General features: G+C 41.0%; 2 protein-coding genes across 4 annotated transcripts in view; both read left to right on the top strand.

Annotated features, from left to right (window-relative positions):
* sned1 (sushi, nidogen and EGF-like domains 1) overlaps nt 1-11,628 on the top strand; it is a 50,739-nt gene extending 39,111 nt beyond the window's left edge. Inside the window, exons 18-31 of the mRNA XM_053636563.1 lie at nt 306-419; nt 523-639; nt 1,426-1,713; nt 2,374-2,557; nt 2,763-2,875; nt 3,038-3,316; nt 3,543-3,681; nt 3,803-3,885; nt 4,529-4,627; nt 4,949-5,065; nt 5,383-5,470; nt 6,614-6,693; nt 9,831-9,858; nt 9,982-11,628. Coding sequence (XP_053492538.1) covers nt 306-419; nt 523-639; nt 1,426-1,713; nt 2,374-2,557; nt 2,763-2,875; nt 3,038-3,316; nt 3,543-3,681; nt 3,803-3,885; nt 4,529-4,627; nt 4,949-5,065; nt 5,383-5,470; nt 6,614-6,693; nt 9,831-9,856 — 1,727 coding nt within the window. The 3' untranslated portion in view covers nt 9,857-9,858; nt 9,982-11,628. The remainder of the gene's footprint in view (nt 1-305; nt 420-522; nt 640-1,425; nt 1,714-2,373; nt 2,558-2,762; nt 2,876-3,037; nt 3,317-3,542; nt 3,682-3,802; nt 3,886-4,528; nt 4,628-4,948; nt 5,066-5,382; nt 5,471-6,613; nt 6,694-9,830; nt 9,859-9,981) is intronic.
* Nucleotides 11,629-11,966: 338 nt separating this feature from the next.
* ryk (receptor like tyrosine kinase) overlaps nt 11,967-22,583 on the top strand; it is a 61,505-nt gene continuing 50,888 nt past the window's right edge. The window contains exon 1 of one of the 3 annotated variants that reach the window (XM_053636565.1): nt 11,967-12,714. In XM_053636565.1, the coding sequence (XP_053492540.1) occupies nt 12,489-12,714 (226 nt within the window). In that variant the 5' untranslated portion in view covers nt 11,967-12,488. The remainder of the gene's footprint in view (nt 12,715-22,583) is intronic. The other 2 variants (XM_053636564.1, XM_053636566.1) reach the window with 2 other exon arrangements.

Genomic DNA, 22,583 nt, shown 5'->3' with positions numbered 1-22,583 from the left:
GCAAATTGGTTAACTGGATTCACATATTAATGCAAAAATACTAATTTGAAGTATTTCATTAATTATTAAAGTGTAGTTATAATTTTCTTTTAAGTTATTTATCTGACACATGCACATAGCTTGTTGTGAAGCACTTTACCTATGTTTAAAATGTCTTTTACCTTTGCTTTGCATACATATTAGCTAATGTAATGGTACCCCAAACATGGAATCATCTGAAAATTGTGGTGGTGTCTGACAGTGTCTTTAAAGGAAGCGGGCTTTACTGATATCAGCTTACTAAAATCCCTGTGCTTTATCTGTAGAGCAGGACGGATGCGAATCAAATCCTTGCCAGAATGGAGGTGTGTGTCGAGGCTACAGGAGGAGGCATCTGTGTGTGTGTAAAGAGGGCTACACTGGGGATCGCTGCCAGACTTGTATGTTGAACATCACTTTCAAGTACTATGGTCACACTGCTGAAGCGTTCTGGACATGCAAAGTGACTGAACATTGTTAGACAAATCTCTTATCGCCCTCTAGTGGAAAACCCGTGTGTATTACAGCCATGTGGGAACCGAGGCTTCTGTCGCAGTGACAGGAGAGGAAATTACAGCTGCGCCTGCAGGGTGGGACACACAGGCCGCGACTGCGAGAGAGGTACAGTGTGTGGTTAAGCCACACTCCTCCGGGCATGGGTCAACTTCATTCAACTTTGATTAATGAATCATTCTTTTAGATTTCATACATTAAAGTCGGAGCTAATAATAACAGAGCAGACTATTCTGGTTAAGTAGACACACCTTAAAACAGTCGTGTTTATTGAGATTAAGGTAAATACTGATAAAAAGCTGATACAATTGGATTGGTGGCAAAACATATTCAAGATTAATTCATATATCACAAAATTGTACCGACTTACTACTATAGTAACCCACAATAGTACCCAAAATAAAAGTACCCAAAAAAAAGTACTTGAGGTATGTAGAATAAGCATGTGGAGATTTTCATACCACAAGAATGATCTTATCATGATATTTTACACTGTTGTACTTTTTAAGAAAACGTTTAAATTTTATATTAATAAATTTATATTAAAAAAATTAAGCCGCAGTTGAGGTGACAGTTTTGCCCACCGTGTCTGTCGACTCTGATATCTGGTGATCAGAATTACTGGATTGCCTTCTGCATGAAAGATTCATCAAATAATAGCTTCAAACTGGAAAAAAGTCACCTCAGAAGACGCCTGTACTAATACCACCTTCCAGATGGGAAGTTCAAATGTTACCCCAAAATACTGTTTACTTATGGTGGTAGTAATGGGTTCTTTGGTTTATATTCTACCTCTGGGATAACCCATCGTAGAGAGTAGAGGCTTTGTTTAAACATTCACTATTTTGAACCAGAATAATGCAAAGTAGCACACATTATCCTCCATGTTCCCAGATCTCCTGCCTCCATCTGGCCTGCATGTGCTGAGAGTGGAGGAAAGCGAGGTGGAGCTACGATGGGATCAAGCTGACACAAATCAGAACCTGATCAGTGGTTTTGCCATCACTTATGCTCCCATTGGGCGCAGCCCACGAAAAACAGACTTCCTGGAGAGGCAGCATTCAACCTATGTACTGCAGGGCCTGAGCCCAGGACAGCTTTACAACATCTCCACCTACTCAATCAAACGCAATTCCAACAGCAACGATATCAGCCAGCCTGCGACTGCCCTCATACGCACAAGTGAGAGCCCTTGCTTTTACATCTCATTCAGAGGTGACAATAAAAATACTTTGAACCTTTTTTCAGGTGTGCCTGGCTTAAAAATAGCTAACTGATTCATTCATTTCAACTGGCTGAAGAGTCTCCAAAAGCGGGAGCTCTTTATTCAAGTAAATTTCATATGCATCATTGTTGAAACCAGCATGAAACCTTACCAGCAGGACCAAATAAATACATGTTTGTTTGTTTTTTTTATTTGCAACATTTACTTATCATAACGTACATAATCAGCAGGTCTAAGCGTTCAGATTCTGACTATGTCACAACTTTCTGGTTTGTAAATGTCCTGCAATAGTGAAGACCTTGCTTGTGAGTGGAAGTTGACAACATGCGAACTTGTATGGATTTCTAAAATAATTTCTCACACAAACACAGACCTGTTACTTCATTTATTCAGATTGTTTACTTTCAACCATAGCACCCATTAGCTAATAATACCAAAAGTGGTAACTGGCATGTTCATGGGTTAGCAAGGACCAGAGTGTAGAAGGTGTACTGAAGTGAATATACAGTGGTACTTGTTTGGATTTCCACACCCAACCTTCCAATTATTCTTGTAGAACCATGGCGCTACCTTTGCATTGTCTGTGAGAATGAAACCTCTCTTGTATTGTGCTTCAGGGCCTCGGAAGGTGGATCAGCTGCAGGTGGTGAACGTCTCCTCCTCCCAAGTGTGGCTACAATGGCTAGTGCAGGCAGGCTGGCATGCCGCTGTCAACCTGGTGCGGGTATCTCTGGCGCCCTCGGATGGGAGCGGCACTCGCACTTCCGTCCTGAATGCCAGTGTTATGGAATACAGCTTCAGGTCAGCAATGAATTCAAAATGTTGTCACATTAACATGACTGATTAGTACTAGAATCTACTGAATCTACTGCCTAAGAGCAATTATTCTAACCACTAGATGTCTCTCTTGAGGCCATGCTTATAGCATTTAGGCAGCTGCTTCATGTACAACTGTACTACACTCTGAAAGTAGATTTGTCCAAAAAGTCTAATGTGTGTGTCACAGTTCTCTTCTTCCAGGTCAGATGTACACTGTGGATGTGCTGACACAGAGTGGACTTCGTCCTGAGGACCTGCCCTCCACCAGCCACTCTTCTGGACCCCTGCACTTCTGGACAAGTACGTTTACGTCCGTTTATTTCTAGTTTTGCCTCACTGTCTGTCACAGTATCTGTTCTACTTCATAATATTCACACACACACACACACCAATAGATATCCACCGTGTTTGAAAATATCTATTTTCTATTATAGTTCTAATCCTGTTTTCTTTCTATGTCAGAACCATTTCCTCCCCAGAACCTCTCTCTATCCCATGTGAGCTCCAGCACCGCACGAGTCACATGGGACCGGCATCCAAGGAGCATCCCTGATGGCTTTGTGGTGAACGTGACACGCGGCCTAACCACCCGGAGCCGCTACCTGCCTGATGGAACTCTGAGCATGTACACCATTCGAGAACTGAGCCCGGGGCAGCACTATCGGCTCGCCCTAACTGCAGTGCGCAACACAGGCCACGAGCAGATCCATAGTGTGGCCCAGCACTTAGCCTTCACCACATGTGAGACACAGGAATTGGCTACTCTTTATGTTCCAGCTGTGTATAGAAATTGACATACTTATTGACATACTTGAAAAACAGAAGACGGTGAGACAGCAACTGTTGGACCGTTAAGCAAGACTTCCAAATCCTCGTATATTTGCTTGGATTGGATTCTTCCTGATATATAAGTAGTTTTGAAAAATGCTGTGTCCAAATGAATAAATTTAAATGTACTCATGTGCAGTATCTCTGGAGGAGCCGCAGGGGAAAGCTGAGAGAACTCAGGGAGGTCGTGACACCTCTAGCAGGCGCACTCTGACTCGCACTAAAATAAAACATCAAGGTTCTGATAAAGACCGGGAACATTCCGAAGAACTGCCCAGGTTGGTATATTGGGAAGGTTAAATAAAACATTTTCAGAATCTTTACACAACGTGTTTTTATTAGTGCAAGCATTTTCAATTGGTGGCATGAAATGAATATTTTCTTTCTGGTCTCTCACAGATACACAGAGCTGATAGACGGTCGGGGGAGAATAACGGCCAAATTCACCAACTCACAGCGCAAAGTCATTCGCCATCGCACAAGTCAGTTATGATTTTAAAAAGAGTAGGATTTGCTTTTACACAGTGAATCCAGAGCTTATCGCAGGAATACTCTCTGGATCATAGCACACAGTTCACACACACTCATTCACACCTAGGGGCCATTTTAGAGTAGCCAATTGACCTGCCAGCTTGTTTTAGGGAGGTGAGAGGAGACCAAAGAGTCTGAGGGAAACCCACACAAACAGTAACCTGAGGTCAGGATTGAACCTGGGATCCTGGAGCTGTGAGGTGGCAATACTACCCATTGCACCACAGTATCACCTGCTAACTATTATATTTAGTTTAATGGAAACCATTAGCCATGATTGGTATCCCTTGTTGGCCCTTACCCTTCTAGATTGGTGCCTGTCATGTTATAGAAGGAGACCGAGCTACAGGTTAGATATTGACAATAACTGAATTGGGTGCAAATAGTGTACACTGTTTTTACCATGTGTGTGTGTGTGTGTGTGTGTGTGTGTGTGTGTGTGATGTAATGAACTGGCCTTTCCCACCTCACGGCCAGTTTTTCTGGGATAGGTTGCCGATCCACCATGAAAGTATTTACTGAAGATGAATGATTGAAATACTAAATAATAAATGAACTTGAACTCATTTGCACTTCATTTGTCATTCCGTACAGAACCTGAACCTCCAATCAAATTAGAGAGAATGGAGGAAACAACCAACAAAATCAGTCTGGCTCTAGAGATCCCTGAAGAAGTGACGAAGATAAAAAGTGGTGGGTGTTCCTTTCAATGCACCATAAGTATTATCTTAAGAAACAGCAAGTCTCTTCAGATTCTGCTTTGGGTCTGTAAATGATATTTTGCCACTCTGATTGCTGCCAGCTGAAGCAGAAACTCACAAAGTGTCAAAGTAAAGCTGCAGGACACACACCATTACAGTCATATAATAATAACAAGATATTATATGCTTAAATTTTACTAAGCCTATTATTTTATTCTATTCTATCAGGGTTTTTTTTTTTTTCTGAACACAGAGGTAGTAGAGAGATACAACAATGAATTGTGTGTTGTAAAATGGCGTGTTTGCTTTGCAGAGTCTCAGCGTGACTGCAGGACTCAGCCATGTCAGAATGGAGGCACTTGCATACAGAGTGGAGACATTTTCAGCTGTGAATGTCTGACAAGCTTTAAGGGCAGACAGTGTGAATTGTGTAAGTCCAACCAGCAAGTCCCACTTTATCACACCCTTTCTTTCTCTGGGTCAAGAAACACTCAAGACACATTCAGATCAATGCCAGACATTTTCTGTTAGGGGTGGCTAACTCACCTCTTACCACACTTGTGCACTTTGTTATATAGTTTGGATATCGCATTCCTCGTTCAAGTGTTTAGCACTGAGTGAGAACATGTTTCTGAAATAACTTAAGTGAATTGTTTTCCTCACATTGTCTCCCTCCCTCTCTCTCTCTCTCTCTCTCTCACACACACACACACACACACACTCACACACATATATTTTTGCCTGTAGATTGCCAACGAGTAAAACATCCATGTACCCGCCTCTACTCGGAAACAAAGAGTGTGCCTGTATGGGAGGATGGAGTCTGCCATTATCTGTAAGGGATTTTTTTCTGTCTTGTGTAGCCCAGATTGTACATGCAGATAGAATGATGTTGTATGTGGAAGTTTGGATACATGCTCGTGTCATTTGTTGCACTCGTTACATGTGGACAGATCCCAAATACGTAGCGTTCATGCAAGACCTAAAATATTTATGAACTAGAATCATATTGAGAGGATGACTGAGGGAAATATTCCTAAAGCAAGAATTCCTAAAACATGACACAGGAGGTACGGTGTCACAGCTCCAGAGTCCTTGGTTTGATCTTCTGTGTGGGGTTTCACATGTTCTTCCTCCCACTTCCCAGGACATGAATTGGTTAAGCTAAAAATATGAGCCCCTAGATAAGTGTGTAAGTGTCTGTGTGTGTGTGTGTGTGTGTGTGTGTGTGAATGGCATATTCCCACCTCACACAGAGTGTTTCCGGGATAATTGTGCAAGTGTGTGTGTGCATGCATGGCATACTCGCACTTTACATCCAGTATTCCGAGGATAGGGTCCAAATCCACCATGACCCTGACCAGGATAAAGCCATTACTGAAGATAGACAAACACTGTACAATGAATAAATTAGGGCAACGTTATACACAACAACATGAAAGAAAAAAAGGGTTTGAAAGTATCAGTTTAAGTTTGCTTTTTGCACAGTTAGTCTTGCATTTTGCCATCAGTGTGGTACAGCAGGGTGCAGTTGCTAATCCAGAACTATCTGTACCATGAAGGAATATCAGTGTCCCATTGTATAACAGTCCCTGGAAAGGTATAAGAAATTCTCCAGAGGCTGTGGGATGGTGAGTTGTCACGGCTTGACTGATGAATAATTGTACTATGGACCATGAAAGAAAGAAAGAGAGAGAGATAGATAGAAAGAAATTGAAGATCAAAAATCATATCATACATTTATGATAAAAATTTCCATGTTGCTTTCTAAAGCCCCCCCCCCCCCCAAAATATGCTTTTATGCAGCAAAATATTACTTTTATTAACTAGTGTTTTAGAAAAATAGTGGTTATCTTTAAGAAATTAAACGTAACTAGGGGTACCCAAACTTTCGCATACAACTCCATAATCTGGTGTATCTGCTCTGCTCTTGATTCGAGATTTTCTGATGTTTTTTTTTCTCTATTTTGCTTCACAGATATAAAAGAACATATAAAGTACAGCAGGACATTTGTTTTAGAGAAATCTGTGAACCTGTGCTCAATAAGAAAAACCCCAGTAAGTATCCTACAGAAAAACTTCCAGATTTGGACCTTATGTTATTGTCTTGAGTAAGATTTTATGACTGAGGTTCAGGCAAGTTTGAAATGATTCAGACTGGATAAAATACTGTATAAAGGGATGTGCCAGACATTCATTCCTGTAGGCCAGCTTGTCAATAGGATGATTTATAATTCTAATTTCTAACCAGAATACCTATATTGGTTACATTTCATTAGCTACAGCCAAAACCAGCACACAATCAGAACTCTTTATTGAGCTGTTCAGTTGCTTTTGACATGTCATTTTTCATGTTTCTTGTACCGGATTGAACCTGTATGTTTCAGACAGAGCATGGTTTATCTTTTGTTTGCCGGGCTAGGACAGATTTCAACCCTATTGCACACAATCCAAATTTGATTAGCGACTTTCCAATGCAGAACTTTACGTATACATAATTATATTTACATTTGGCAGATGCTTTTTACTAAGTTGCCAAAGTAACATAAGAGTATTTTTAGACCTTGTCCTGTTTCATGCTAGAGACTCCAGAGCACTTCTGTAGGTCACTCTGGATAAGGACATCTGTTAAATGCTATACACAAGTGAGGCAGAATTTCTGCCAGTAAAACAGAAGCATCTGCAAAGAAAAAAGGATGCGACAGAAGTGAGGGCCAAAAGTAACACAAATTTTAGAGCATGTGCTAATATCCAGTAGTGTTACACATACTAGTTACAAATCAGCCAAAGTACAGATAAAAAAGCTGATAAATATTAATACAGTACTGTAATACTCTTCTGGGGACAGGCTTGGACCAATTCAAAGGCTCTTTATTTTATTTTTACTTTTCAGCGTTCTCAAAAACACACACATACAAATGCACGCACACACGGCTACCTGCTGGTTGCTCTCTCCCTCTTATCCTCGCCTCGTCTCACTGCAACACAGAACATTCATTAAGAAAATTCCCCACATGTGTGCAGTCCTTACCACTGTTCACTGTTCTTCTCTCGCTCTGCCCTCCATTCACAAACCAGCGCTCGAGCACGGGTCTCGGGCAGGCCGCAATCACTGCTGTCTTATCAAGTTGGGGAAGCACCCCAGTGGAAGCCCGGATACCGTAATTCTACCCGTCCTATCGCATAATTCACTGGGTTTGCCATGAGTCTCACCCACCTCGGTGATCTCAGAACAGCTCGCAGGTGCTGGATGTACCTCTGCCAATCATTATTGTAGATAATAATGTCATATAAATAGGCAGCGGCATACGGAGCCCGTGGAAGGAGGATTCTGTCCATGAGTCACTGGAACATCGCAGAGACCCTGAACAACCCAAAAGGAAGGGTCACGAATTGGTATAAACCAAACGGAGTGGAAAAGGCCATTTTTTCATGAGATATTGGAGTCAAGGGGCTCTGCCAATATCCCTTTGACAAATCCAGTGTCAAATAACAGCAAGCCATCATCTAGTCCGTCATTGAAAGGCATTGAATTTAGACACCACGTTGACTTTTCTAAAGTCCACACAAAACTGGACTGTCCGGTCGGTCTTGGGAACCAAAACCACTGGGACTCCTCAGTTACCACCATGTTGAGCATAGCCTTGAGATTGTCCCAAACTAAATTTTTTTTGTATTCGGGCAGTTGATGGGGCGGCTGCATACAGAAACTGCCCACTTTGCAGTCTTTACAAAAAGCCACAAAGAACTCTTTGTCTTCTGCCCTCATCATCACTGACCTGTCTGCAATCTTTGACCCAAACCCTCATCATCTGGCCTCTAATACCTACAGAATCAATCCTAGGTGTAGTATCACCTAACAGCCTTTTTACTAGAGTACCTCAGGGTTCAGTATTTGGTCCGTTCTTGTTGTCCCTGTATGCTAAATCACTGGTCTCAGTTATCAGGCCTTGTTGCTTCTCCTATGTCATCACTATGCCGATGACACACAACTTTATTCTCTTTTCCCTTCATCCACTTCTTAAGTCTCTCAGAAGATATCAGACAGCCTTACCAACATCTCTTAGTGGATGATGTCTAAAACTCAACCTTGACAAAAGTGAACTGATTAACCTACCAGTGAAGAACTCTCTTCTGTTGGACTAGTCAATTACCACTGACACCCTCGTAGTCTATCCAGGACACAGGGCTAAGGATCTATGGTTCTAAGCTAAGTTCCCACTTAACAAAACACAACTACTTCATCTCATGACTCTTAGTAAATGGTCTGCACTTATATAGCGTTTTTTTAACCTGAGCGGTTCCAAAGCACTTTACACTGGTTCTCATTCACCCATTCACACACACACACCAATGGTAGCAGAGTTGCCATGAAGGTGCTAACTTGCCTTCAAGAGCAACTTGGGGTTCAGTGTCTTGCCCAAGGACACTTTGGCATGTGGAGTCATGTGGGCCGGGAACTGAACCGCCAACCCTGCGATTAGTGGACGACCCGCTCTACCACCTGAGCCACAGCCGCCCCTTACTCTTATTACCAACTTTCGCTGTTGATCCAGTGATCCAGTATCACACCAGCTGACTAAATCTCTGATTTAATGTAATTTTTAAAAAAAGAATTTGTAAGAGCTTGTAAAAATTTGAATGACGATAAGGTATAAATCATAAGATTTAACTGAGGAATGTAATAGCATTTGTTAATATTTCATTTGCATGAAAAGCAACCAAATCATACTTTGACTTGACTGATTTTTTCAAAGCTTTAAGGTATAAAAGTATTGATTTGTTTTTAAACTTGTGAATATGTTAGTGATAACCTATTAAAAATGGTGAACGAAGATACCTATTATTTATACATTATTTATATATTATTTATATGATATTAGATACCTATAATGTATACAATTTAAATCAAATGTAGAGGGGCATGGTGGCTCAGTGGTTAGCACGTTTGCCTCATACCTCCTGTTGTTCGTAGTGTGTGAGTGTGTGTGTGATTATGCCCTGTGATGGATTGGCACCCCGTCCAGGGTGTCTCCCACCTTGTGCCCCGAGTTGCCTGGGATAGGTTCCAGGCTCCTCCCACCCTGTGTAGGATAAGCGGTACAGAACATGTCTGGATGGAAGTAAAATGTAGTCTTGTAAACAGCAGTAAAAAAAATTTTCATTGTTCTTTTTTTTTTATTTTTTTTAATCAGACCGCAGAACGCAAAGACAGCAATAAAGGTAATTGCACTTTTCTTTTGTTTCAGTTGTCATGCAGTTTATCTTGTCTGATGCTGACTCCTAAACAGAGGTGTGACTGCTGAATTATGTACTTAATACTTAATATTTCCTGTTTTATTTCAGGAAGCTGTAGTAACTTGGTGAAGCACAGACCCCTCTTCATTCAAAACGTGAAACCATGAATTGCTTACTCAGACAGTTTTATGGACAAGTTTTTTTCCACCTCTTATTCTGTAGATCACCATGTAAAATACATCCTGGCAGTTACCCTGCATAAATAGCATACCTCAACTGGAATGGATTTGTAATGTTGACACTATGTGGCTGTGTAGTCCCTCAGGGAATTTTTCTTTAAAAGCTGGCCCCATTGCATCTCCCTTCGGCAACTACATCTTATACAGCCTTAGAACTGGTACTCTTCAAACTTTTTTTCCTCGCCCACTCAACAAGAGCACAAACAATTAATGGAAGCATCTCACATGTTCTCTGTGTTTGTATAAATCCAACTTCTTTGCTAGCTATCCTGTAAATAGTGTTTATAGGTGTGTTTTGTAGGTGAATATTTTAATAATAAAATGATTAAAAATTGCTTGACGTCTTTTTTTATTTTTTTTTAATTTTTTTGCTGGTGTCTCCGCAAAACGACGCTTTTAAATGATAAAGGAAATTGATGTTTTTAGGAAATTAAAGCAATAAAATGTCCACTTGCAGTGTAATCTGACTTTATCTCTGCAGATCAGCTTGGATTTCCCTGGAATGAAGGCACAGCTGGAGAAAGGCTTTGCGCTATAGAAGACTCCATTTCAAGAATTTTGCAAGGTTGCTGTATATTACCTAACACAGCATTTAAATGCTAAATTGATGATTTAAAATATTTCAAGTCTTTCCAACTAGTCCTTCATGAAATGGGGACACTTCTCATGTCAAACAACAGAATTCAAGTAATTCATTAAAGGACTCTATGTCTGGCTTCATTTTACCACAAGGTGGCTCTGTTCTATATGCACTGCACCGTGAAAGTCAGTTTTTGACTTTTCCCATTTCTATTATTATGTCTTCAGATTTTCTTAATGTATTCAGGCTGATGGACATGAGCGAAGTTTACTTTTTGCACACAGTATATTGTAGCTACGCACATTTAAAAATAACAGGGTTGAATGGGCAGGAGTGTAGCAAAATACTTATCCATGGGGAAAAATACTAATCCACAGAACATATGGCTACTCCTGTGTTTGGCCTTGGTAGGATCTGTGTTTGGCCTTGGTAGGATCCCCATCGGACATAAAAGGCACACACCTAATCAACATTTGTTTGTCATCTAGCAAGCTATAATAAACTCATAGCCGACATAACATTAGGCAACATCTTATCTTGTTGTGGTCAGTGGGGCCAGGGAATAATTCGCTTCTGTCTTAGAACTACATTTGCTTCTTCCTGCATGACACTGACAATTCTCACCATTGCACGATGATGAAATGAGCCTTCAAATTTCCTGGAGATGTTGTAGTGGGCATTCTATTATTCTGCAATTAATTGGTAATCATCATCATCATCATCATCATCATCATCATCATGGTGAAGAAGAAGAATGGTCTGCACTTATAAGAAGAAGAATGCTTCATTGCTTCATGCTAGGTTGTAGTGGTATCCCTTATCTCCACCCAACCCATGTGAATGAGGTGATAATGTGTATAACCAGTGTTTTTGTAATCCTGCTCCCAAAGTTATCATGCAACAGATATTTTAGACTATTACACATTTAAAATAATATTCTATTTTTAACCTCACAAAGATCAGGAAAATCTTCTTCTTTATTATCTAAGTGCTTTTGAGTATAAAAGTCTAAATATAAAATGCCAATCACTCAATCCAAGTTTATTTCTTTTGCTTCAATTGGGAAACCAAGACCAACTGTTACTAGTGTTGGTATTAGTTACAAGATCATGCAAATAGAAGAATTGTTTTAAAACCTTATTTTTTCTGTTTCAGAGGTTAAGTTTAGGGTCAGATTTAGGTGTAGGGGTAGCGTTTATTGGCTGCATTAATAATTATATCAGTGGAAGGTCCTCACAAGGATAACAAGACAGACGTGTGTGTGTGCGCGCGCGCGCGGCCAGGCGTGCGCGCACTCGGTATCCAGCTTTCTGCTATGCACGCGCGCGCTCCTTTACCCGGGCCCCGCCCCCTTTCTCCCGTGAAAACTGAGATTACAGTTGGGGGTGGGTGCTGGTGCTTGTAGGACCATGAAAGGAAAGACCGGGACGAGACTTTAAGGGTTATTTTCGCGGTCTGAAATTGTTGTTTTCTGTCTAAATGTAGGTTTATATTTCGTGGAAGTGTAGTCAGAACACATTAAAAAGGCATTGCGCATCCGTCCAGATGTGTAAACCGACCGTGAGCACCGAGTGAGACTTGAACAAAGTTAGCTAGCTAGCTCGCGTTGTTAGCGTTACGCTTAGCTCGGTCAGGAACAACCGGAGAACGGATTCGAAACGAAGCGGGAGAGTTTTTGTTAGCGTCGTTATCAACACCTACTATAGTAATGTTGCCCTCGGGAGGACACTCAAGTTTTGGATGAGGGTAAAGACCGAGGGTTTGCTAAAGCAGTTTGAGGGAAGAGTGAAGGTGCGATGCTGGGGCAGAAGGAGGCGGCGCGGGGCTCCGGGGGTCGCCGGTCAGAGTGCCGCGCTCGCCCGCTTCCAGCCCTCAGGACACTCGGGGGCTGCGTGTTGCTCCTGCTGCTCCAGGCGGCCCTGTGCCTCGCTAGACCCAGCGTTATAATCAGCACCAACAATAATAACCACCATCCGAGTGTCAACGTTTACATGAGTGAAGACGAGGTGAAGAAGCTTCTCGGTGAGTGTGTTTGTGTTTGGTTCCTCTCAGTTCGTTTCGGCTGTGTGCTTATTAGCTGTTTTGGGTGAAGCTGAGTGGCTGTGGAAGCACATTATACTGTTAGCTTGCAGACTAATTTTATTTAAAACAAGAGTAAACACGACTGAAGTTCATCAGTTTGGATCAACAGTTTTTCCAGCGTCTTTATTTTAAAGCGTGTTTCAGCTTGAATTCATTGGACATTATAGGTAGTTAGCAACACATCTATATAAACGAGCGCTCTTGCGCATGCGCGTGACCAGGCCGGGTTCCAAACGGCTCCCGGTTGGACATGGAGTGCACTACTGTAGGAGCCTTTTTATACTTGATATAGTCCGGTTATGTAGGTAGTGGGGAGGCATTTGGGATTCAGCCGAAAACTTCCAGTCCAAGTTGCGTGTCATATTCTGAACACTGAGACGTGTTTTCAAATATTGTGCTTGTGTTTTGTTTTGTTTTTTTTTTTTTTTAGTTTATGCGGTGCTTCTTCTTCCTATAATAATAATAATAATAATAATAATAATAATAATGGTCAAGAAAAACCCAAAGCTACACTCAGTTCTTGCTGGATTCAATATGCTTCAAATGAAGAGCAACTGTCAGTGTTGTATAGGACTCTGACTTTATCCTGGTCCACTTCTGTGGAAGTGTATAAGCAGAGCCTGGCTCAAAATATTTGTGGACATACAAGTCTGAAAGGCTTTTGGTTATAAAATCAGTAACTAAAGAGGTGTTTGCAGCGCTCACTATAGAGGAAAGGACTGAGTTGCTGGTTTTCGTTTGTTTGTTTGTCTGTCAGCCAGGAAATACTTTTTATCTGAAAATCAGGGCTGGTTATAACTTGTGCTGGCTGGTGCATAATAATCATACTGTTACTGTCATAATCAACCCATCAGAAATCTTCAGCACACTTGTATAAACACCAGAGAGTCTAACGATAGCAAATATGACTGACTCTATTCCCAGCTTTGCCGGTATGTTGTTATTTGTATTACAATCTATGCTCTGTAAATTATCCAAGTTTAAGGAAATTTGATTTGTGTCATGGATGCTTAGGATGTTTCGTGTTGCATGTAGTGTGTATGTGTGTATATATAGTGCGATTGTTCATATTGCCCGGCCTTGCTTCTGACACTAATGGGAAGCATATGAAGAAAGGACAGGACCTACATTGTGCTGGCATGAAAGAAATTATCCCGCGCCGGGTGACTCAGGTCATGCAGCACTCACATGGAGACTGTCTTACAAACCAAATCTTCTTTAGTGCAACGGCCATATCGTGGGTTTGTTAAAGACAGACGAGCCATGTCGTCTGCCAGTGTTCGTAGGAAGGCCGAGGTAACTCCTTGTAGAAGTGTGAATTGTTTTTAACGATTGTTAATTGCTGGGCGTTGGAGCTTTTGACCGTGACCTATCATTACCATCCTAAGTGTCGCTGTAGACATGCTAAATAAAGGCTTGTAGTACTGCAGTAGCAGTGTCTTCCAGGGGGATAAAAAAGGAAACGGGGAGTAGCTCAGACTGGAGGAATCTAGCCTGAAATGCGAGAAGTTGTGTCTAGGAATATGTCCCAAATGTGAGAAGTTATGTCTAGTGTTCTTACTGAAGCCTCGACTTTTCCAACATTTGGTTCTGGCTTCTTAATAGTCCTCGTAGTGTGTAATCTCAGTGGCTGATGGCGTCACACATGCTCGCCGAGTGTTGACTGTGAACAGCGAGTTGTTTTTCAGATGTTCGCCTTTCAATGATTGTGATGTCTGATTAGCCACTATTTCTATGTTATTAGCTTTTATTCCCATATAAACCTCTCCACGTAATGCTGTAACTTGAATATAAAGGAGACCCAAGAAGAAGGGAAGGAGATAAGACGATATCACAGTGTGATATTCAGTGGCATCCCAGATTGTATTTTATTTTTATTTTGTAATGAAATTGAGTTCATGTTTTAGTTTAAGCTTCTTTCATTGATGTTGGTTTATTTTCACTTTTACACCCCCACAATGCCATTTGAATACCAGTTGACTGTGGAATCAATCCATCTCATCACCTAAAGAGAGAAAAGAGAATGATGCAGCAGCGCTTTAGTTATTTAGTCGGTCTCTCTCTCTCTCTCTCTCTCTCTCACACTCACACACACACCTCCTCATCTGTACACTTTGCTCAAACCGATCAGCTTCCAAAGCTTTAATTTTCATGCTAAGGTCACCATCAATGCTGTCAAACTCGTCAACTCTTAGATTGCTTACTTTCTCAGCCAAGTACGTGCCGTGAGCTCAACTGTGTCCTATAGCTTCATTGCGATGTTGAACTTTGGGTCCAGTGTTCGCTGTCTCCACTACGTGTATGCTGTTATTGTCATGAATATGAAATTGATCAATGTTTGATGAGGCAGAAAAGAAGCTCAGGAACTCATTTTTAAGGTGCTAACATTAAAATCTGATTGTTTTCATTGATTTTTGTGAGGGTCGATAGCAATGTCCCCCTGTGACATCAGCACGGCACACAACTGCTAACATATCACAGAAATGATGAAAAGACTCCACCAACCAACAAATTAGGACTGCATTCACAAAGTACATCATGAATATCTGAATATAAACATCCATCCATCCATCCATCTTCTATACCGCTTATCCTTCCTTCAGGGTCACGGGGGAACCTGGAGCCTATCCCAGGGAGCATCGGGCACAAGGCGGGGTACACCCTGGACCGGGTGCCGATCCATCACAGGGCACGATCACACACACACTGAATATAAACATGTTTAATGAATTTCGCTGCAGAGTTTGCCTTTAAGGATCCATCACTGTTTATCCTCCAAGTTGAAGATGACACATCAGCTGGTGTTTAGAGGTTTAATATCCTGGTTCAGTTTTGAGAAACACAGTAGAACGCAGGTTATTTTTTGTTCTGTTTATTGTGATTCTCAGGCTGTGTCCCTGTGCTCGGCATTTGTGTCTCATCAGTGCTGAATGATGACCATGGATGGCCTTTACACCCTTTGATACTTGTAATTTGATTATAAAATATCAGCATGTAGCCTGTAGTTTTCTCTTGTGTGCCGTGTCATCTGTCCTGTGAGTGAGAATGCTGGAATGCTGTACTTAAAAAAAAAAAAAAAAAAAACCAAAAAATAGTAGGTAGGTTTTTCCTACAACACTGCATTACCGAGCACACAAGTGTCGTGACGTGCTGTCTGTTTCCGGTCTTCCTTCTCTGTTCCTCTGTTGCTGCTACAAGATCACGTCTCTGTGACTCTGTTTACTTCATAATCATAGACAGCAGTAATCTAAATATCGATCTTATTCTGAATAAGACAATATTGTGATTAGGATGTTTGCATGAGTCGCTTTTAGAAGATTCCTTTCATGTTCCCGTTTTATGTGTTCCAGAACATAGTTCGATTAACGGCACACGCCATTACGTCCCCACGCCAACGCCGTCCGACGTTCACTCCAGAATTTCACGTATCGACATACAGTTTGTCTTCATTATGGTACCGTATACAGTTTTGGGTGTCTTTATTTTTAATTTTACGTGAAGTGCAGTTAATTATTTGTCGTGCTGTACGTGCAAATAGACGACCGCTTGAAGCCGTGGACTGCGTCAGAAACCGCGTACTTACCTACTGTATAGTAGCCAAAATTCATGTATTTAACCTACTGTTTATCAGGTAAGTATGTGGTTTCGGACAAAGCCGTGCTCTCTTGTTTGCCGTCAAACGGTTGAGCGCTACTGTGTGTGTACGTGTCCTGTCACAAAATGCGGTGAAAACTCCCACACGACGTTAATAGTGTGATTAAGGTGTGTACATGTCTGTAATACACTTCCATAATGAGACTAAAACAGGAATACTCCACACGTCTTAATTCCATTTGTGTTTACTTCGAGTATGACCTTAATCGGATTAAGGTCATCAATAATAGCTGTTTACATGCTAGTTTCTTAATCAGTGTATCGTCTTAATCTGGTTAATACCAGAATTATTGTTGTCCATGTCTGGTGAATTTGCAGTCAGAACATTTGATAGCTTTTGGCAAAACAAGTTATTCCTTGTATTTTCATCCTTTAGTCGGCGTTTATGGGTTGAGTGAGGGCGGAGGCTTTTCAGGCACGATAGCCGATCAAAATCAATCATGCCAAAAACATCCTCTCCTCTTAAGCCTGCAGACTAGTGGCTAGATCCATCATCATGGTTTTTTTCTTTGTCAGTATTGAAGTAGCATTTATTTATGGCAGTTAATTCAGCCATTTAAAAGAGACAGTGATTTTATTGTACGTCAGGATTTGAAATCCATTAAAACATTTTTTTTATTGCACATTTATAAGCTTTGATTATTCGAGAGTGGGAGAGTGTGCTGCTAGCCTACACTGGATGTATATTTTAAATGGAGTCCCTACTGAATCACACTCTTAATTCTTTTTGTAGTTCTGTACTTATTGGGGCTGCAACTAACAATTTTCATAATCGAGTAATCTGTTAGTTATTTTTTCAATATGTGTATACACACACATACGTCATCCTCCTCTGGCTGATACTGGAGAGAGAGAGAGAGAGAGAGAGAGAGAGAGAGAGAGGTTTTAGTTATCCAACACTGTCTGACAATGACTAAAACAGTGGAGTCTACAGGTGCTAAGGTGCACTCCTAAACACACACCGTATACACTGAATGCAAGCATTAGTTTAAATTCACTGACACGGTCTCAGGCCGAAAAATGTATTAAAACCATTAAAATGAAAAAAATTATTTAATCTAGTGACATTAGGCTACATTTAGCTGACAGCACACGGGCTGAATGGCGATGCATGGTGGCCCATTAGGAGGTAGTTTATAACATTACAATGCGTTAGCATCATTAACATATAACAGGCTGTCGCTAACATTACATGGAGCGTAACGTTAGCTGGCCAGCTGCCTCAAACAATATAGGACCGTCTTTCAGGATAAGGATGAGAAGTTTTACAGTTTGTTTGACGTTAATATGACTTGAAACTCACTCACCTTGAGTTCTTTGAAGCGACCGGGGTGCCCGACTTACTTCTGCTGTCACTTGATGAGGTCGTACTTAAACAGTAAGCTGAAGAAATCCCTTGTCGTTGACTCTGGGTATTCTGCTGAAGCTAGCGGCATCACGATACGTGCATTTGACATCATGATCATGTGCCATCAACTTGGAAACAACTTAAACTTTGGGTTAGTAAAAAAAAAAAAAACCCCAAAAAACGCGTGTGTTCCATTTGAGACGATACTACCTTTCTAAAATTCATACACTAGATTATAGAGTGCATAGTGTAAGTGTATAGTGTAATCTGACATGTTGGTTTATTTCCTTGTTGATTTTGTAGTATAGCATTACAGCTCATATTAATATTACCTATGGGAGTATAAAACGATAGGCCCATTAATATACTAAGGTGTTCAGCTTTTTACAGTAGTTGTTGGTTATTTGCTTACAATTTTCAGTAAAGCCAGACATGCAGCATTCACAGAATGATGAGGTCAGATGTGTCTGAGACAGTTAAATGATCACAATTATTTGTGTGACAATCACGAGCTAATTGTGGCAGATCTGATACAATAGAAATATCACCGTATACAATCGTGGCTTTAGTTTTACTCGTGTAGATGAACTAAACTGTCGTTGTGTGTGGCAAACAGAAATGGGGACTCTGCCAGAGTGCTCTGTGATTGGTCGGTCTGATTAAAATATGAACAGGAAGCTCAGGCTTTAATGAACCAGAGTCAATGAAAACAACTATCTGACCGTATCTAGTTGTCTAAGCAGCATCACTGGTGATTGTTCAATTTATTGAAGAAGTTGGGATCATGTCCACCCTAACCATTAATCTAGCTGTTGTGCAGAGTCTAACAGAAGATGCCGTTTTTGAGATGAGTTGTGATGGTTTTTCACCTGGAATCCTTTTTTGAGGTTTCTTTCTACATTATACCAAAAGATTCAGAGGGTGATGGTCTTTGTTTTGTCATTTTGCCAGAAGTAGACTAAGAGGCTTTGTTTGCACAGTAGTGTTGAGAGCAGCCAGGATCACAGTGCACTTATCTATGAGACGCTGACATGCTCAATAATAGCTTCTTACTGCCCGAGAGAATCAGGTGCCTGTTGTGCAGGGCAGGAATCTCATTGCCACTGATGTGGTTTAAAGAGCCTATAGTGTGACTCATGGGGATCATATTCTGCCTGTTGGAAGTTTTCAATTATAGTTAAAGAGTTGTGGGTTTTCTGCTGCAAAGCATGAGCTGTCTACCTGGTGTCAGATTATCGTTTGGACACTTGACATCCCCAAGTTTGATGTTGAGCTGGCTTCTGGTGCTTAGATGCTGCCTGTATTTGAGTACATATTGAATTTAAGTCTTTGCTTTTGCTGAAGCTGTGTCAATAAGTGCTGCCAAACATAAACTGGAAAGCTACTCCTTCTCTCTCTTTCTCCCAACCCCCCACCCCACATGACTCCGTTATTTCCTCTCGCTCTCTCTTCTGGGTCTGTAATTCCTTTCGCAGATCTTACTCTCGAGCCAGTCATTTTTATTTATTTATTTGTTTGTTTGTTTGTTTATTTATTTATTTATTTTGCAGGCCTCTTCTGCTGAGCAGATCGTTTTATCAGCGTTTTCCCTCCTTAACAGTACAGCAGTGTGGCTTCTACAGATCTGATGCCTGTACAGGGTACTTTGTTGACTTGTCTTGCAAACAGAGGGTGACTGCCAGGTGATGAAATGTCATCTGATGCCTGTATTTATTTTTTTTGTTCATTTGCATGGTGTTGAGTCTTCTCAAAACCACGAAACTCAACTTAGCCTGGCATGCAGTAAACAGGCCGAAAATGAGATTTTCATTTTCACGGAGACTGCACTGGTAGCTGTGTTTGGCGTTTGTTGAAATTGGTTGCTAAAACTCGTTTCCCCCTCGAAACCGCTTTCCACAAATGGCTTCTCCTAACAGATTCCTGCTGGATGGCATGCAGTGGTTTAAAGGGGTCATAACATGATTTCGAATGTTTTCCTTCTGTTTGGGATGTAATGTATCTGTTTGTGCATGTATAAGCTCTGCAAAGTCCCAGAACTCGCCAAAGGGATTTATTCTATCTAACAGAGAGGAACACCGCTGCAGACCTGCCCAAAACGCGTTGTTTTGAAGTCCAGATTTACTTCCGTAACTTCTTTGTCACAGAGTGCACTATCAGCATGAACCCGCCCAAAGGCAGCCACGAAGAAGGAAGGCAAGGCGTCAGTGAATTTAGTTTAGTGTTTGTTGTCGGAGACATTTTGCTTAGGAGCTTTTAGAGGCTAATGCTAAGGGATTTTACTTTTCTGACACACAAGGCAAGGCTTTTGACCAATCACAATGCAATGGGTCAGCTTGCCAATCAGAGTACTCTGGGCTTTCAGGCAACCTGGGAATAGAGGAACTTCATTTTTTGAACATTAAAGCATTTCAACCTATTTTCTTACAACGAATAAACAAAAAATCATAACATGACCCCTTTTAACGTGTCATAATGCTCACGGTGAACGTAAGAATAAGTGTGAGCCTTATATCGGTTTTCCATTTGTTAGTTAGGAGCCGTTATCCGGTCTCGTCATGCTTTACATAAACCTCTAATGGACGAGAGCTTATTCAGCGAGAAAGGAAAGAACACTGTCAGCATTTAGCAGACATAATTTTCCAGAGTGACTTACAGAAGAGCTTTGGGGTGTCCATCATAAACCTATTCTCTGTGCTAGTACTAATAGTTCAGGGTCTAAGAATAGTATCAAGCTAAAAGAGCAGAGAGGAGCTAGTACTGCAACAAAAGCAGCGTTTTAGTGAAGAGCTGGGTTTTCCGTTTTCCTTTGGACGCAGTTAGTGACAGTCAGGGGAAGTTTATTCCACCAGGACAGAGATGAGCCACATACTAGGGCTGGGAAATATGACCAAAATATCATATCACAATACTTGAGGACATTTCTATGATACACAGTGCATATCACGATATATAATTCAGCGAACAACTACTGTCTGCAAAACAGTAATAAAATAAACCAAAAAAGTTAAACTGAGTTACCTGACTGACGATACTTTTCTTTAATGCCTACACAGACAAAGTTTAAGTAAAAAAAAGTCAAATCAATGACATACATTTAGTTTAATTTAATCACCATACCAACGATATCTCAGAAAAATGTATCGTAATCATTCATTTATCTTGATATCGGTATTATATAGAGAGAGATATATATGTATGTATATATATATATATATATATATATATATATATATATATATATATATATATGTGTATGTATGTATATATATATATATATATGTATGTATGTAATATATATATATATATATATATATGTATGTATGTATGTATGTATGTGTGTGTATGTGTATGTCGCCCAGCCCTGTCACATAGACGTCTTCCTTGTGTCTTGTATCAAATTGAGCCCTGTAAGCTTGACGAGCGCTGTGCCTGGGACAAAACACTGTCCCTAGTAGTTTTTCCTGTTCCAGCACACCTGATAGACTGGATTATTAAGTAATGAGGTCAACAACATGTGCACCAGAACACCCTATCCCTGCATTTGTACTCTTGACATCACGCTTTGTTGGTTGAAGCATACTTTTTCCAAGTAAGGTTTCACTGCTTCCTGCATGACGTCACTCTGTCTGTCCAAGATGAGCTGAAGGAGGGAGCACAGACCTGGCCTGGCCTCCCCTGTTCGTTTACTCTTCTCTCCAGTCCAAACCTCAGCATGACTCAAGAGTAAAATGTAAGCCACGTAAGCCTCGGCTGGTTACAGACTCAGTCTACGCTGTCATGTCTGTGTTATTCTGGAGGTTCACTTGGCTGACGGTGGCACGTGAACACTGCGGTCAGGGAAGATGCCGTCAGTGATTTATGACCGAGGACTGTCACTTGTGTTTCCTTTTACTAAAAGGCTCATTGGCCTCGGGCAGTTACACACGAGTTGCTAGCAGATGCACTGTTGATGTTTACCAGTGAGCTTCTGGGGTTGTTTGCTTGTATTTGCAGAATTCAGAAAGGCAAGGTGTGTAGTGGTTTCTAGGGCTGGTAAAACATTACATGGGATGTTACATGTTATTATGGCTAGATATGCAGGTACATGTACATACATTGAGTCAAATGATAATGCCGTGTGATTTGATAAACAATTTTTTTAACCTAATGAAACATTGCAGTTACTTTCAGTGTGGCTGTATTTTACTGTATGCTATAAAAGTAAGAACATTACTCCAGTCGGTCAGGACCTCAGTAATTTCCTGCATCCAGTCCTGCCTGCTGCTGTTCCTGATCTATCCAGCATGTGTGTTTGATACATTTCCCTTCTATAGGATCATTCTGCATGCAACTGGACTTTTGATTGTCCTTCTGATCTTTTTTTGCGCCGGTTACTTTTTAATGGGTGGTTCCTTGGTTTGGGCAGGAACCTTTTGGCAATTTCCTGTGCACCCCTCGGGAGCTGCCCTTCTCCCCACTTCTGTCTAAACCTGGGTATACTCACTGTGATAATCTGATTAAAGATACGTCATTCAGAACGTTTACATGGACAGCAATATTCCGATATGAACCCAATTAAGACGATACTCTGATTAAGAAACTACCATGTACACGGTGATTATTGATGATCATACTCGTAGTAAACACAAATCGAATTAAGATGTGGAGTACTCCTGTTTTAGTCGCATTATGGAAGTGCATTATAGACACGTACACACCTTAATCACACTGTTAACGTCGTGTGGGAGTTTTCACCGCATTTTGTGACAGGACACGTACACACACACTGCAGAGCTCAACCGTTCAAGCATTCGTCTGTTAGCACGTA

Source organism: Ictalurus furcatus, chromosome 11, assembly GCF_023375685.1.
Source record: "Ictalurus furcatus strain D&B chromosome 11, Billie_1.0, whole genome shotgun sequence".
Classification (NCBI taxonomy): Eukaryota; Metazoa; Chordata; class Actinopteri; order Siluriformes; family Ictaluridae; genus Ictalurus; species Ictalurus furcatus.
This window is presented reverse-complemented; position numbering and strand designations above follow the sequence as displayed.